General features: G+C 32.3%; 3 protein-coding genes across 6 annotated transcripts in view; 2 read left to right on the plus strand and 1 right to left on the minus strand.

The window, feature by feature from the left end:
- Nucleotides 1-59: 59 nt before the first annotated feature.
- LOC131846474 (succinate--CoA ligase [ADP/GDP-forming] subunit alpha, mitochondrial) lies at nt 60-5,282 on the plus strand. The gene is made up of 5 exons (XM_059195788.1): nt 60-194; nt 2,361-2,728; nt 2,979-3,173; nt 3,731-3,910; nt 4,984-5,282. Exons 1-5 carry the CDS (start codon nt 158-160, stop codon nt 5,197-5,199), a joined length of 996 nt encoding a protein of 331 aa, XP_059051771.1. The 5' UTR covers nt 60-157; the 3' UTR covers nt 5,200-5,282.
- LOC131846473 (probable ATP-dependent RNA helicase DDX43) lies at nt 5,243-8,003 on the minus strand. Its single transcript, XM_059195787.1, has one exon. It carries the CDS (start codon nt 7,827-7,829, stop codon nt 5,868-5,870), a length of 1,962 nt encoding a protein of 653 aa, XP_059051770.1. The 5' UTR covers nt 7,830-8,003; the 3' UTR covers nt 5,243-5,867.
- Nucleotides 8,004-8,764: 761 nt separating this feature from the next.
- LOC131846373 (uncharacterized) overlaps nt 8,765-16,555 on the plus strand; it is a 29,188-nt gene continuing 21,397 nt past the window's right edge. For all 4 annotated transcript variants that reach the window (XM_059195646.1, XM_059195648.1, XM_059195645.1 and 1 more), the window contains exons 1-4: nt 8,765-9,146; nt 9,218-9,390; nt 10,427-10,522; nt 14,650-14,741. In XM_059195646.1, coding sequence (XP_059051629.1) covers nt 8,979-9,146; nt 9,218-9,390; nt 10,427-10,522; nt 14,650-14,741 — 529 coding nt within the window. In that variant the 5' untranslated portion in view covers nt 8,765-8,978. The remainder of the gene's footprint in view (nt 9,147-9,217; nt 9,391-10,426; nt 10,523-14,649; nt 14,742-16,555) is intronic.

Raw genomic sequence — 16,555 nt, forward strand, 5'->3', positions numbered from 1 at the left:
GATTGTCAACCCTCGATGGGTACGTCAAACTCATCTTTGTCAAATAAAATTAGAATAAGAAAATTTAAAATTATGTAATGGCTGGCACACTGTCACTGTCACAAAGTTAATAGGTATTCCTTTTTCTTACCTTCGATTCCCTACATTTTAGTGTACAATGGCTGTGTCTGTAAGGGGTTTATGTCGGTTTAAAGGTAAGCGCAAACATTGTAAAGCACTTAACAATGAACATTCTAATATTAGATTGTCAACCAAGACTATTCCACCCTGAACTTGTAATTGCAAATGTGAAACAAGGTTATTTAATATTTTTTGTATGAACCGACCATTGGTTATTATTTAACCTTGTAATTCATTTAGCACTTGCCTTATCCACTGGTTAAAAATAGCCTACTTTCTATAAGTTGTCCATTCATAAACATTTTATTGATGCATTAAGTACCTACTTGTTAATCTTGTTTCATTATTAATAACCAAGACCTTCATCCAAAAATATGTTGCTTATGTCATAATCATCACCTTTCTTTACTTTTTCTGTTGTTATACATACCAACTAGGATTCAATAGTATTTTCATATTTAAAAATAATAAAACCAAATCATGACCTTTGGAACATGTAGATATAACCATAAATAATATAAACTTTGAGTTGTTAATCTGAGTATGAGTTATCTTGTAAGTAATAATGTTTAATCAAATATTACTAATACCAGCTGACCTGCTCCCCACTCAAGAAGATATAAATAAAATAAACATAGAGTTGATAATCTGAGTATGCATTATCTTAAAATAATAATGTTTAAACAAATATTATGAATATCAGCTGATCTGCCCAGGCTTCTTACTTTGTTTATGGCAATTGGTCATTATTTTAATAACTATTTATGCCAGAATAATGTATCTGAACCACTTCTTTTCCAATCTCTACAGCAGAAGGACTAAAATCATATGCTATTTTGGATATACTTTCTATCTCCATTGGAAATAGAAAGTATATCCAAAATAGCATGTTCTGCCTTAGAGTTTCGAAAAGAATACAAATTTGGTTAGTGAGCACATATATGTATATAAGTAAATATATTTTGTTAGTAGACAGTGATATCTATTTAGACTTTAATATAAGTACTTTTACATTCATCCATGAAACATTACAATTTTGAAGGAAGAAATTAACAGAATGGAGAATTTTTCTTTAATGAGCTGTGTTTACACTGATTTGGAGCAAGAAAAGACAATATGGTTTACATCTCCTTCGTCATGTCCAAATCGAAAAATGGAGCTATCTCTGATTCTAAGTTTATGTGAGAATACTGGTGAAGAACAATGCCCTATGTGCCCATAGGGCTTTGGGCAATAGGCATTAAGCGAGGCATTTTCTATATAATATAAAAATAATATCTGCCCAGACTTATTTTGGACATAAAAATAATTATTATTTTTCTAAATATAAAAATGAATTTTTTAATCACAAACCCTAATATTGGTAGTGAATTTTGTGACAAAATTTGATCCTCTTTTTTTCTAAATTATAGGAGAGTTATTTTAAAAATTCTTAATCTTGTGTTTTAACAAATAATCCAAGCATAAAATTTTAGTGATTCATACCTCTTGAGTGTAGATTTTCGAGAAGCTTTTTCTTGACTAAAATGCCTAAAGGATAGAGTAACTTTTCTTCAAAATTTTATAATTTTTTATCTAACACTTAAGATCTATGTTGATTGATTACATCAGCAACACCAGGAAAAGCCTCTTTATAATCATATACAAAAAAGTTTAAGTCATACCTTCTTCCTATCCTATGACTACACAAACTTTTCATCCCCAGTTTCACTCCCATATGGACAATTTCCTGAGATGAAGATTGCCTCTGTGTGGATACATACAGAATTGCTACATTTCATTAAGATAGATCAGATGCATCATTATTGAAAAATTACAGATAGACAGAAAAAAATTATAGATATACAGTTATTATGGAGCATGTATTGGCCTTATCTGTATCTATAATGCAATATAACAATATCAATGTTTATTTCAGTAACTTTTTATCTGACATTATTATTAGTCCAGTTGATATTTTATATAGCTGTTCTTTAAACAAGATCTATGCATATAAGATTTTTCTTATTATTCACTTACAATTTATGTTATAGATACTTATAGGTTCTCCTGTTAGCAATTTACCATGTTAAGTCAAACTCTTTGCAGCCCCCCTTGGAAAGCATTGTGGTAAATATCTAATTGAATTGTCACAAAGGGCTATCTGACCTGACATCATTCACATACAAAACATCTTTTACTGATGTCATTAAGAAAAAACAATACAAAAATAAGTATGCATACATTTATATTTGTTTCAGATGGCTTAAAGCTAAGCAATGTCAGATTCCAATCTGGCACTCCTTATGCAGAGACCCGAAAGAATCTTGGGCTTACTAGTGAAACCAAAGTCATTGTACAAGGATTCACTGGTAAACAAGGTACATTCCATAGTCAACAGGCACTTGACTATGGCACCAGGGTCGTTGGTGGTGTATCACCCAAGAAAGCTGGAACAGAGCACTTAGGGAAACCCGTTTTTGCGACGGTGAAGGAAGCCAAAGCAGCTACAGGTGCTGAAGCCAGCGTCATATATGTACCTCCTCCGGGCGCAGCAAAGGCCATCTTGGAGGCGATTGAAGCGGAGATTCCCCTCATTGTATGCATCACTGAAGGTGTCCCTCAACATGTAAGTTTCATCAAAAATTTATTTATTTATAATTTCCTAATATTATATTTTTAAATCTTCAAATCTGACAGAACATTCAAACTGAACCCTTTAATAAAGGTTTTTTAAGTAAATGTTGACATCTGAGCTGAAGTGATTATATGAATTTTAAAAAAAGTAAATTTAAACACAAATTTACTTGTGCATCCAGCCAGTTACTAAATTATAAAATAGTCCTGTGAAATTACTGTAAATTTTTTAACATCCTCAGGACATGGTCCGTGTGAAACACGCTCTGTTAAGGCAAAACAAGTCGCGCCTTGTTGGGCCTAACTGCCCTGGCATCATTGCCCCGGAGAAGTGTAAAATTGGTATCATGCCAGCTGCAGTACATAAGCGCGGCTGCATCGGAGTGGTCTCCCGTTCGGGTACTCTCACTTACGAAGCTTGCCATCAAACAACTATAGTAAGTTTAATTTTTATTTACCTACTTATATGGACATCGTATAGCTTAGTGGCAAACGAGCTTTCTTGCGTGTATACAGGGTTAGATGTAAAGGGTTTCATTTCATTTCATTCATAATTTAAGAGCCACGCTCTTGTCGGTGGAGCTCTTGCCACTTTTCGGCGATGTTTCCCGATGTAAAGGGTATATAAGCCAAAATCCAGTGTATTGAATTGAATGTCATCAATGATCAAGGAAATATTTTTAGAAATAGTCATGTGGTCACATGATCAATTTTATAAGTACGAAAAGATAATAAATTATTTTTAGAATTTCCCTTTAATGAAATCTTATGTTTCATAACCAATTCTGGCTTTTTAACTGCCTGTATATGCACCACTTACTATCTTAAGTAACGCCTGAAAAAAAAACAATTATAAAAAAAGTATCATAATCAATCAATACAAATGCAGTATGATGCACACACATAGACATGTCAAACTTATAAACGTTCCTCTTTGTACGCGGGGGGCTAATAAAGAACTTAAATTTACAACAATGTTACAATACTGTTCTAGACTGGTTTGGGCCAAACACTTTGCGTTGGTATCGGTGGAGATCCATTCAACGGTACAGACTTCATCGATTGTTTGGAGGTGTTCCTTGCTGATCCAGAAACAAAAGGCATTATTCTTATTGGTGAAATTGGCGGCAACGCAGAAGAGCTTGCCTCCGAGTATCTTACCCAATATAACACTGTGAGTAAAATATATTCTATTAAATTGTATGATTTGTTTTTAAGTAGGCTAATAGTAAAAAAAGTTTCTTTTGAACCTTGAAGATTTTTAAACAATAGGTACATGTATTTTTCAATTTTAACATGTTTTATAGAATTATTAAGTACATGATCATTTTTATGACTTAAGTATAATTTATGCTGTAGTAAGAATTTTATAAAATGCTGCAAAATCTGCTTTTGTTTCTGTGCAGGCCAAAAAGGTAAATGCTTGTCATGTCCCCTCCCTCTCCTAAAAAAGTTGATTCCGTAACTTATAGCAGTATGTATGTAGATGTGATACTTATAGACCCTTTTTATTTGTTAATAGAATAACTACTCAATTTAAGTAATCTTTACTATATGTATTTTGTTACACTAAGAATAATACTTAAAGGATACATTAAAAAGAATGCATCCATGAATTTTTTATCCATTTCATTTTTACTTGGTGTGTTTAATTTTTGGAATGTTACAAGTTACTAGTAGTACAATGACATGTAGTATTATGATACATGTCATCACACAGTATGTGTAATGACACTCTCTGTTATAGTAATGTCAATAAGGATGTAAATTCTACAGAATTTACGGGTTACAGCCCGCAAGTAGTTTCATATATCACCTTTAATTAATTGTGGTATTTTTTTTATTTATGCATATGAAATAGTTGATGTATTCAAAGATCTGGCTGTAATGTTTGCCTTGTGTTTATTTATTCTTATTGAACAAAGTTTATTTATTTTAGTTGTATTTGTAAAGTCAAAGTTGTACATCATTGTGTAATTTTTGGATATTATTATTTCTTATGGATATTTTATACAATTACGTCGTTATTGATAGTCCATTTACCTTAATGTTAAATTTATATTTAATTAATTTCATGTTCAGTTTCAGAGAGTATTATCTGTACTGCACATGAAATTAATTAAATTATCCAAGACATTTGATATTTTTGTCCTTGCCCTCATTGTCATGTAAGAGATTAAAAGTTACATTTAACTAAATCTAAAACATTGAAATTACTGACATTTTTATTTTTATATACAATTCCAGGGTCAAAAAGCAAAACCTGTAGTATCCTTCATCGCGGGTCTGACTGCTCCGCCCGGCAGGCGAATGGGTCACGCCGGCGCTATTATTTCAGGAGGTAAAGGAGGCGCCATGGATAAAATAAAAGCTTTAGAAAAGGCTAACGTTATTGTCACTCGTTCTCCAGCCAAAATGGGAGTGGAACTTCTCAAAGAAATGAAACGATTAGAAATTGTCTAAATAGTAGATACATTGGTTATATGTACTATACAATATCGTACTCTGTATAGACTTTAGTAATTATATTGATATTATTTATTTTTCGTTGTTGTTTCTGTGACAATTTACTAATGTACCTTCAACAACAATAGGGTTGGATAATTAATGTAGTGAAGAAATCTGTTACCTAAATAAATTGTCCTATACAATTAACTATTTATTTAAAAAAAATAATGAAAATCTCTTAAGTGTAATGCACTATTAAATTGTTTTCAGTGCGCTATTATTATAGGTAAAAAATATGTCCTATTCAATATTAAATATAAGCGTTACTTAGAAATTTATCAATCTCCATTTTAAGCTAAGCAATAAAAATTATGAAATGTAATTATTTTAAATTGTTTCTTCGTTATGCTTTAACTGTTGTATGGTTGAAAATAATTGTAAACAAAATACATGCATATTACTAAATAGGTAGTTTATTTTTCAAAAAGTCACATTTATTATCCAAAACTAGCATCACCTTGTAATAATCAAATCATATCACAGTGAATAAATACATTTCTTTCCACATGAATGTGGACCTTTAAGAACCTAATCAGATACTGGATATCTTGCACAATTACATATATGTATGTATTAGTATAATACTAAATTTAATTTAGTATTCGAATATTAGAAATGGTATTTTACCACCTATCACGTCGTCCGCGACCGCCTCTTCCGCCACGACCGCGACCTCCACCCCCCTCCTGGTCTCGTCTTAGTTTCATAGCCTCAAACCTCTTAGCCATAAGCTCTAATTCATCAGGTATTTCTTGATTTGCTTCTTCAAGAATTTTTATAAGCTCTCTTGCATGGCCCCAATCATTCCTAGATATGAAGGACAAGGCAATCCCAGTCTTCCCTGCACGTCCAGTCCTACCAACCCTGTGAACATACTCTTCAATGTGACGAGGGAAATCTAAATTTATTACATGTGTGAGATTTTTGATATCTATACCCCTGGAAGCTACATCCGTAGCCACCAGAATATTCACAGTACCATCTACCATTTCAGCGAGGGCCTCTTCACGATCAATCTGATCACGGTCCCCATGCAGAGACTGACATTCAATACCTTTGAGGCAAAGCTCAGTAGTGATATGAGTGGCTGTAGCTTTTTTGCCACAAAATATAATCACTTTATCATTTTCATCCATGTTAATGAGGAACTCTATTAAAGCTGCTTCCTTATCATCTTCTTCTACAAACATTATTTTTTGTGTAACAGTGTGTACAGCAGCAAGGTCCAAGGACCCAACATTTACTTGGATCGGATCTTTCATGTACGATTGGGCAAGGCGCCGAACTCCTGGAGGCCATGTGGCAGATGTCATTACTGTCTGACGATCTGGTCTGACATCATATAGAGACTTCTTAATTTGTGGTTCAAAACCCATGTCCAACATTCTATCAGCTTCATCTAATACTATGTAAGAAAAATTTATTACATTCAAGTAGCCAGTTACAACAAGATCATTAAGCCTTCCTGGCGTAGCAATTACTATATCTACTCCCTTAGATAACGCTTTTATTTGCTCTCTTCTGTCTCCACCACCATACAGACAAACAGACCTGATAGCCTTATAAGTATACTTTGAAACTTCTCTATCAATCTGTATAGCTAACTCCCTGGTAGGTGCCATTATTAATACTGTTGGGCCCTTACGTTTATCTTTAGGTATGGTTTGTCCTTCAATGTGAATGAGGGCAGGAAGCAAAAAAGCTAATGTTTTACCAGTACCAGTTTGAGCAATACCAATTAAATCTTCACCCTTTAAGAGGACAGGCCAAGCTTGACTTTGAATTGGAGAGGGGTTTTGAAAACCTTGCTTATATATTTCATCTAGAATTTCTGGATATTGTTTGAAAGCTTGCTCAAATGTAACAACTGGATTAGGAATAGGACTCAAATCTGGTTTATCATCAAAAGTTCTTTTTACTTGTATATCATTATTAGCAAGACGCCAACGTGTAACTTCAGCAGGTGTCATGTTAGTAACAGTAGGATCCTCTTTATAAAAATTTTTAATAATAGGAGGCAAATTTTGCCATCTACTTTGTTGTTGTTCATCATAGAAAGCATTCAGTTTATCCCAATCAATAACCTGCACACCAGAATCATTTTGCTTGAAAAATTCAGAAGTATTGTCACTGTTATTGAGAGTTTCCTTTACTGGACCTCTTCTATCTTCAAGCAGTTCCTTTATCATATCTTCAACTTTAGATATCGCTTCATCTGTGCCTATTAAAGTAATAGCAGTTTCAGCACCACTAGAATCACCGATTTTAATTTTCGCCTGAGATTCAAATTGCAGATCACGTATTTTTGATCCACCTTTACCAATAATACGCCCAACATTGTTAGAAACAACATTGATAATTTTCTTGTTACCTTCCCAACCGGCTTGACCACGTCTGGTGTCTCGATTTCGTTGATGATCCCCGCCAGAGGCATCGCCACGAGATCTCCAATTGGTTTCGTTGTTATGGCCTCGGTTTCCTCGGCTTGTACTCGCGTGATACACTCGAGCGGAATAATTTGTTCTCGGCGTAGGTTGTACATTTGCCGGTTCACTTTCTTGCCATTCATCTTCAAAGCTATGCATTGTTACTGGATTTTTTTTAGAAATTTGATAGTAATAATCTTAAACTCTGTCTCAATTACTACTTGTTTTTTGTAGTAAAGAAGAACAAGCAAACAAGAAAAAAATATTTTATATTTTTGTCTACTACCGCCACGATACAACAAAAGTAAACTATGTATATGACAGTATCAAACAATCAATAATATTCTTTCATTTATCTGTGCGAATGGCACATCAAAGTGGTTGACATATTACATGCGTAGTAGATATTTTTCCTTTTACAAAAATGTTGCTATCTCTTATTCTCACTCGCAGAGTCTCATTTGCGTAAATAACATAGAATTATAGTCGTAGGGTTCTGTAAATTTATGTACTTTCTCTATGCACAGTTTAGCTGAAGATTTTGGTCCAACAATTGTCAAGCATGAACTTAATATACATATTCTATGGTCTTTAGACATTCCATTCTGTACATTTTGATTTAGCGGCTGCAGATATATTAAAAGACGAATATTTTTACACAACATTGTACCCTAATGGTCTAAATTTACAGTCTAATATATATATATATATATATATAATAATTAAAACAAGAGTAGTTATTTTATAAACCTATAAAACTTAGATGACTTTAATGTGATGTCCGCGGTATAATTTTAGTATATATACTACGATTACTGCTTAACTGTAACATTGTCCTACTAGTATTCTTCTTGAATTGTATAAATTGTACGAATAGGATAAAATATTAACGGCGATGGTCTCTTTCAAGCAGTCATTCCATTAATTTGTAACCCGAACTAAAAGTAACTTTATTGCGTGACATTTAAATTCCTTTTACATTGAGTATTAAATAAATGAAAATACATGAAATTTCTTTTATCAAGTTGGCATAACTGATTTGCGTTTCTGCGGTTGTTGTGTTATTCTGTATACTAAATTAACAATTTATTAGTATCTCTCTCTCTCCCATCAATTCTTGTTATATTTACCAAAAGAATTGTTTTATTTAACATAATTTTATTAGACTAAAAATAATTTATTTACCATATGAATTGCAATTGATACCACGACGATTGAAAATGCTATTCATCACATTGAGATATTATAATTACTAATTAGGTTATAGATATGTCCGTATAGTTTAATTGGAGTAATAGTCAGAACAAAATGAGCAACTGGGCAAGAAGAATGCACCGTCGAGCAGCTACATTAAGTAATGTGGTTACGTCTTGCGGACATCCTAATTCATTGCCATATCCGCGGAGACTAGAGAAAGTGAAATTTGGTGCACCTTTGCACGAAGTTTGTAAGGATGATATACCTGGGCCATTGCTTGTTAGTACAAAAGTATTATTATTTATCTGTTATTATTATGATCAGTGGTATAAGCTTCATTTGATGTTCAGGTGCTGATACTTAAGTTAAACAAGGAGGCACCCCTTCGTCGCGACGTATTCCGGGCGCCTGGTCATCAGGGCGCTATGAAAAAGCTAATACATTTCTTGCAAACCGGCAGACTTGTCAACGTGGATAATTATTCAGTGTACACAATTGCTAGTGTTCTTAAAAAGTTTTTGAGGTAAATCTTTGTTATATTTTTAATATATTGATATTACATTCAACACAGTGTTAGTAAAAAAAAAAGTTTTAGGTGTTTTTAGGGGCAGAGACGATACCAACAGCAACTTTCCTATATAGGAAACTAATAATTTATAAAACTAATAGCCCATATTATATGTAATACATGGTTCAGTGCAAAACAGAGTGGAATAATGATGTACAGTGTATGATTTGTTTTATAAAAACTTATAGGGCCTTCAGTTAATTTTCATGAAAATAAACATATGTATATATTATTATCTGTATAATTTTCAAATAGATTAGACTATAACCAGACAAGCCTTTTCTAAAACTCATCTGTCTATTCATTACAACATTGTAAGAAAAGGTAATGGATTTCAATCAATTTTCATAAATCAGTAGGTATTAGTGTAAGTTCATCACAGAGTTGTACAAGTTTTATCAGTATTGGTTATGTAAATATGAGAAATTTGAATTCCCATATTGTATGAAGACCCTATTTGATAACTATATATTGTTTGTAACTGCAACTATTGCTTACTTACATAAGTAGATTGTGAAGACTTATCCTATAAAGAGTTACTGACATACACATACATAATAAGTAGCTGAACTGGGTTCATTTTACATTTATACCTAAATTTAAATGTAGAATGAACTCAATTCAGGTCTTCAGATTTAATTCAGGCAGCATTAAAATCATATATTATAAATACTAAAAGATCAAAAACATCAAAAATTTTCAACTTCAGTATTATCACAGTATTGAAGGGGGAAAGGGGACTGTTAGTAATGGAAATTGTTACCTCATATCTTAACAATTTAACATGTCAAGTAAACCTGGAATCACGCAAGATCCCCTTGTTTATTTTATTGTCGTTTATTTTAACAAATATGTTGCTATGGGCTAACTGACTTGATCTCATGGTCATCATAATATCCTTCACTGGTGCATTATTCCAATGACATACATTAAAAAACATATATCTAATTAGATGATTAAACTTCATTATGTGAATCTGTTATGTTGTTAGAAAAATTCCTGGTGGAGTATTTGGTCGAGATGGTGAGATGCAGTTATTCTCTGCTGTGGAATTACCAGAAGAACAGCAAGTTACTGAGATACGCAGGTTAGTTAATACTTACCATACTATATATACAATAAAAATCTGTTCAGTCTTCTATTTGACAATGTAATTATGTACGCCAATATAAAATATTTTCAGCATTTCTTTAGTAATTCTATATTGATGCGCAATTTATTTTAAATAAATATAATAAATTCTGGAACAAAAATTTGGAGGACTTATTCAATGAGTCCTTGAAGTGTCTTTAAATATCTAAAACCTGTTTATTTCAGCTGTAAGAATGCAATGCACGTTTTATCTTTTGAATGATAAGACACAGATTCAATCTTTGAGACTAGACACATACAACAGATTGATCAAATACACTACATCCTTTCATTGGAAAAGGACATGCATTTTTTTAGTTTCTTTTCATTTAGTTTTGCAATCGAGTTGCAAACAAGTTGACAGAAAATAGTAACCTAGTATCCAGAAGTGTGAACGGCATAAGAAATATTATATAATACTCATATATACATCAAATACATTACATCAGACTAACATCCTTCTTAAAATTTGGTTTTCCTGAGAATTTAGCTGTTATGTCTTTTTTCAGTAGTTTAATTATAAGAGTACAGTTTACTCTACCTAGCTCACAATAGTCTTGATAAGCAAAAGGTTTTTTTCCTATTGGTTCATAAATAAAAATGTACGGTATCAAGTAGCGGGGTTAGCTAGTGATAAATAAATAGGTATATATCTTATTAGATTATGATGTCATACAACACAAACTGTGATGTCATGACTGTAATTTATATGGTAATAGGATTACAGCAGTAAATTCAGTTCTGATTCTGAGTTATCAAGCTTTATCTAAAAATATCATACTCGCCCGGTTTCCGATGAATACAAATTATACACAAATGATTCCTTGAGAATCAGTTTATATATATATTTGTTAGAACTGAAATGTTAATAGATAGAAACTTGTATAAACAAAATTACACGGTTTATACCACTGTGAATTTATAAGATTTATGAACCATTTATGAACCGGTTCTTTTAGGTAATTATAATTTAACTTACGATACGGAACCGACAAAAGTCATTTGACACTCGTGCATAACCCGGTTTTTGTTACATAGATTGCCTAATCAAACGATAACAACGATCAATAGTTATTATTTAACGGTTAAACAACAAAGGTGAGTCAGACAAATATTGTAACGCGTGCCGTATTAATTAGCATGTATTAGCAGGTCTATTGCCTTTTGGTAACACAACTGGTTATCAAAATATTTTGTTTGTAAAGTGTACTATTAGTCCCAATAAAAGAGAATGCATTTTTAGTATACCTAGACTACCCGTAGATGATCAGATTTCCTGTTTTTCCTACATTTTTCTCTGATAGTCCGTCTCTATTGGCTGTAGCAGCCTTTAGCCTCGATAAATGAACTATCTAACACTGTAAAAGATTTTTTAAATTGTAACTAGTAATTCCTAGATATTAACGCGTTCAACCAAACAACAAAACTCTTCTAGTAAAAGACTTTTGTTGTTTGGTTGAACGGTGCAGATTATTGGTATATAGTATATATATGTAGGTATATAGTTTTATATCGAGTTACCATTCTTTAACTTTATTCTATTATAATGTTGGGCATTGTGGTTCAAGGTATTATAATATTTCTATTATAGTGCTTACTTACTTTTGAATGGGTATAGTTTTCACTATACCCATTGAAAACGCTATAAGTTCATAACCGCTGATTCCGACAATTACTAACAAATGTCATATAATCTGTGGTAATTATTAATATTTCTTTTCCTCCCAAAATAATAATTCCAAGTATTTGTCGTTATAAGTTTTATATTGAAATTGATTTGATTATATTTTAATCATCACGCCATCATCGCCTGGAGCAGCCGTGGTACAGAGTAGTCTGTAGTATACTAGTATCCCATATGCGCGTCCCGCCCACGCCACTCCCATGGCGCCATTGTTTACTGTAACACGAGAAAGCTATTGGACTTTCACAATATCACCAGTATCACGGATACTAACAATGCATGTTTACAAGCTGCATTATGATGCATGAAGCGCTTCAGTACATACGGATATTCTTGTTAGTTATCATACGACACTGCACTCTGGTGTAGATAGTTCGTGTTACAATAGCATGTCAAGACAAAATGTATTTTTTTGTAATATATGAAACCAAACGATGAATAAGTTGAACTGTTTTGTTTATTGTATAACATATGGTACTGAATTAACTAAAAAGAAATTGTTTTAAATTAGACTTTATCATTTAAATTTTACTAATTACTCACCCCGGCTTCACACGCGTGTACATGTATAATATATGTATATAAACCTTCCTCTAGAATCACCCTAAAAAAATGCTTCAAATTCCGTTGCATAGTTATAAAGATTCAAGCATACATAGGGAGTAGGGACAGACAGCGACAGCGCTTTGTTTTATACTATGTAATAGATAATTTTCCAAAACTTTTAATTTTTTAATTATCTGGTATAGTACTAAATGTGCGATATATAAAAAGCAGATGATGCTATACATTGTCGTCAGGACTTATGGGTTACGAATCTTTAAATAATCTAAACCTATTTGTTATTTTGTTTGTAAGAGATTCATTCATAATTTACCTAAACAGATTTTAATAATTCTTTCACCGATATAAATTACATTACTATTCAGTAACATTAACTATATTTTATTAAAAAAAAAATAGAAATTCGTTCAATAATTGCACTCGTACCGCCCGATCCGCTTAAATACATATATATATGTATTATATATATTGTAGGTACAATACTTAATGCCTTGTGGTTTATTGACGATGAATGCACGTTGAAATTACAGTATACAAGCCCTTCCTGTTTGTAACTTGCATGCTATCATAATGTTGAATCAGATTGGAAGCATTGCACGGTCGGCGGTCAGAGTGAGCCCGTTACTAATATTGCGGCGAGCTGTTACGCCGACCGAATCATGCGCAAGTGTAACCCATCATTTAAACAGAGCCTGTCCTTCATTCTTTGATTTAATCAGTCTCTCGTTCCCATGGAGCTAATGATGGTCCTGCCTTGGGTGTGAATGCTTTATGTTCGCATTTTTATTTCTCTTCCTTTTTAACGTGGTCGTTTATATTTTTTTATTATCTACTCATAATCACCATCGACTTGTAAATACCTCGTTTTTAAATAAATACAATTACAAATTTTTTCTTTATCAGATAATAGTTTTTATGCAGTAGGAATTATGTATGACCATTTCTATTTAAACAGTATAGGTGTTATCTGATAATAATATTATTTATTAAGAAAAACGAGTTATTTCCATTTTTATGGTGTTGATGAATAGATAAGTTTTTGGCGACATGAAGAAAGACATTTTGGAAAGTTTATATTGATACGAACACGAACATAACATGAACATAATTTATTACGTTATATACATAACGTGGTCGTGGTCGATTACAAAGAAGAAATAGATGCTTTAGTCCTATTTTATTTTCGTCAATGGATATTTAAAAAAATATTAAAAGTTGTTTTTGGTTTAATGTCCTTAGCGAATGGCTAAGAGATATCAATGTTAGATCCATCTATATAATTTTATCATTGAACATTTATTCTTTCTAAATACATATAGTTATAGAAGTTTTCTCATATCTATACATTGTACACCTAACCAAAATCGAGGTATAAGTAAGTATAGACGTGGTGAGAGCAGTATGATTTATAATATACTAGCTATGCTCGCTGTTCCACTCGCGTTAAATTTTAATTTAAAAATTTCAATAAAAAATATGTGTATTCTGATGCCTAAGCTATATTACTGTAAAGTTTCATCAAAATCCGTTCAGTAGTTTTAGTGTGATAGAGTAACAAACATCCATAGTTCCATACTTACAAACTTTCGCATTTATAATATTAATAATAAGACATAGATTATAATATTCTACTATAGAATAATATATTATGAATTAAAGTCCCCACGTCTGTATGTGATGTCCATATTCAAGACAATCTCAAGAACTATACAAATTTTCATACATCAACAGAGTTTTGAGGATGGTTTAGTGGTACAAATTAATAGCGAAGTTAGTACAGGTTGCCTGTAAACAAATAAAAATCGATGTGAGGTAAAAATTGTTGTTCTTCGCAGATTACTGATGTCGCTGCCCGTTTGCACGCAGAAGTTGTTAGTGCTTCTATTCGGCACCTTCCGAGTGATGGCTTCCAATGCTGATAAAGCTGGTGAGTTTCGAGTGTCTTCAAACGACATCAAAATATTATTTTTATTGAGATATACTTTATAGAAAATTTTAAGTACTTAAGCTTTCTTTGGCATATATGTTGAGCTATATTTAACAACTATTCTGTTAAAATTGCAACTTAATTCTTCAAAAGTTTACATGTTTTTTAGTTTTAAGTTTTTACGTTTTTTAGTGACGAGGTAAAAACATTTCACCTATTTATTCTAATTATGTTAATAAAGAAATAAATTCTTTCGGTACATATCACACTCTAGGGAAATTATAACGCATTCTCAATTACAGTAGTGCAACGAACCTGTTTTAATATCAGCAAACTAAAGTTGAATTTCGCTAGCTTTCTATAATGATGACTTTTTAATGCCTTTATAATTATAGTTGCCTATTAAACTGTTACTAACTGTATTACATTGCCAGCTCGTTTTTATGTACCTACGTGACAAAATTGTAAATTCGATCATTTCATTATACAGTAGGCGATTTCATGAAATGGTTGGCAGTGGTCAACAATTTTTTTGTCATTTCTTTTCGTAAACAAAGATATATTATGTTAGTTTTTACTATTTCTTATATTTGACTACAGTAATCTAAGCGACCGAGCTTTACTCGGTGTTTTATTCTATTTAAATAATTTCGTTTATGAAATAGTATTTATTTCTAATTTGAATTTTTTATGTAACCGATTTCTAATCTAGTTTGTGGCCTAGTCTCCTATAAATTTGCCGGTATCGAAATAATGAACTAGTATTTAATGTTTTAGTTTTTGAAGAAAAAGAAGTTAATATTTCGGTATACAAAGAGGAATTTTAATAATGATAAAATTTGTATATGTAGGTATGCTCGATACCTTAACAACTAAAAAGAGTCACCAAACATTTTGTTTTTCGAACTATGAACTTAACCCAGTAGAAAAATGTTCTAAACATAATTATAATAGTAATTGATGGTTTTATTGTAAAAACGAGTCGCTGACTGTAACAAGGTAATCTCACACTTGACAAAACAGGCATTCGGCATTATCCAACTGATAATAATGACTGCTAATTATGCCAATTACACGCGGCTTGCGTGGGTGTGCACGCTTCAGTTTATGATGCAATCGTAACACTTTATATTGTACGATTAGTTAATCTTACAATGTCCCCGGTGCTCATTTGCTGTTCCCAACGTGTTTTTAATAGGCTATTAGACTGTACTGAATATCCGTATTAATAACATAAATGCTTGTCTGTCTGTTAATAAAATGGACAAATATTAATGTAATTAGACGTGAATAAATCGTGTCACGAGGATGATATAGGTTCTCTCTGAAAATAAGTAGACAAAGTCGTCGGTAACAGTTAGTCGTACAAATATATTCTAAAATCTGTCTGTCACCTTTTCGTGTTTAAATAGCTGAACGTGACTGAATGAAATTTTAAGTGAACACACATATATTATGCGGTATTGTATTTTTTTTTTATGGATGACAATGGAATAGTGCACCCGCCTGCGCTAACGGTTTACGCTGGCGGGGCACCAGTGGAGCATGATAAGATGAGCCTGAGGTTAGGTCAGTTAGCCCATCGTGACATATTCACCAAGAATTTATCACGATGGTTTCCAGGGGGAACCGCGTGGAGGTCAACCTGACAAGGTACATTGCTAGCAATGAGATCAACAGTCCACGTTACTAACAATCCCCTTTCCCCCCCTCGGTATTGTATTATGAGGATGAACATACACTATCTCTTATTTCACAATAACCAAACGAAATCACTGTTAGCAATTAGTATTTTTTGTCTGGTAGTGTACAAA

This window comes from Achroia grisella, unplaced genomic scaffold, assembly GCF_030625045.1.
Source record: "Achroia grisella isolate CSIRO2021 unplaced genomic scaffold, CSIRO_AGI_Agris_v1 utg511, whole genome shotgun sequence".
In the NCBI taxonomy this organism is placed as follows: domain Eukaryota; kingdom Metazoa; phylum Arthropoda; class Insecta; order Lepidoptera; family Pyralidae; genus Achroia; species Achroia grisella.

Excerpts from the sequence above, each read along its gene's own strand:
- LOC131846474 (XM_059195788.1), top strand. The coding sequence starts at position 158 with ATGGCTGTGTCTGTAAGGGGTTTATGTCGGTTTAAAG. Across the intron at positions 195-2,360 it reads GGGTTTATGTCGGTTTAAAG|ATGGCTTAAAGCTAAGCAAT; the intron begins GTAAGCGCAAAC and ends TATTTGTTTCAG. Across the intron at positions 3,174-3,730 it reads CTTGCCATCAAACAACTATA|ACTGGTTTGGGCCAAACACT; the intron begins GTAAGTTTAATT and ends ATACTGTTCTAG.
- LOC131846473 (XM_059195787.1), bottom strand. The coding sequence starts at position 7,829 with ATGCATAGCTTTGAAGATGAATGGCAAGAAAGTGAACCGGCAAATGTA.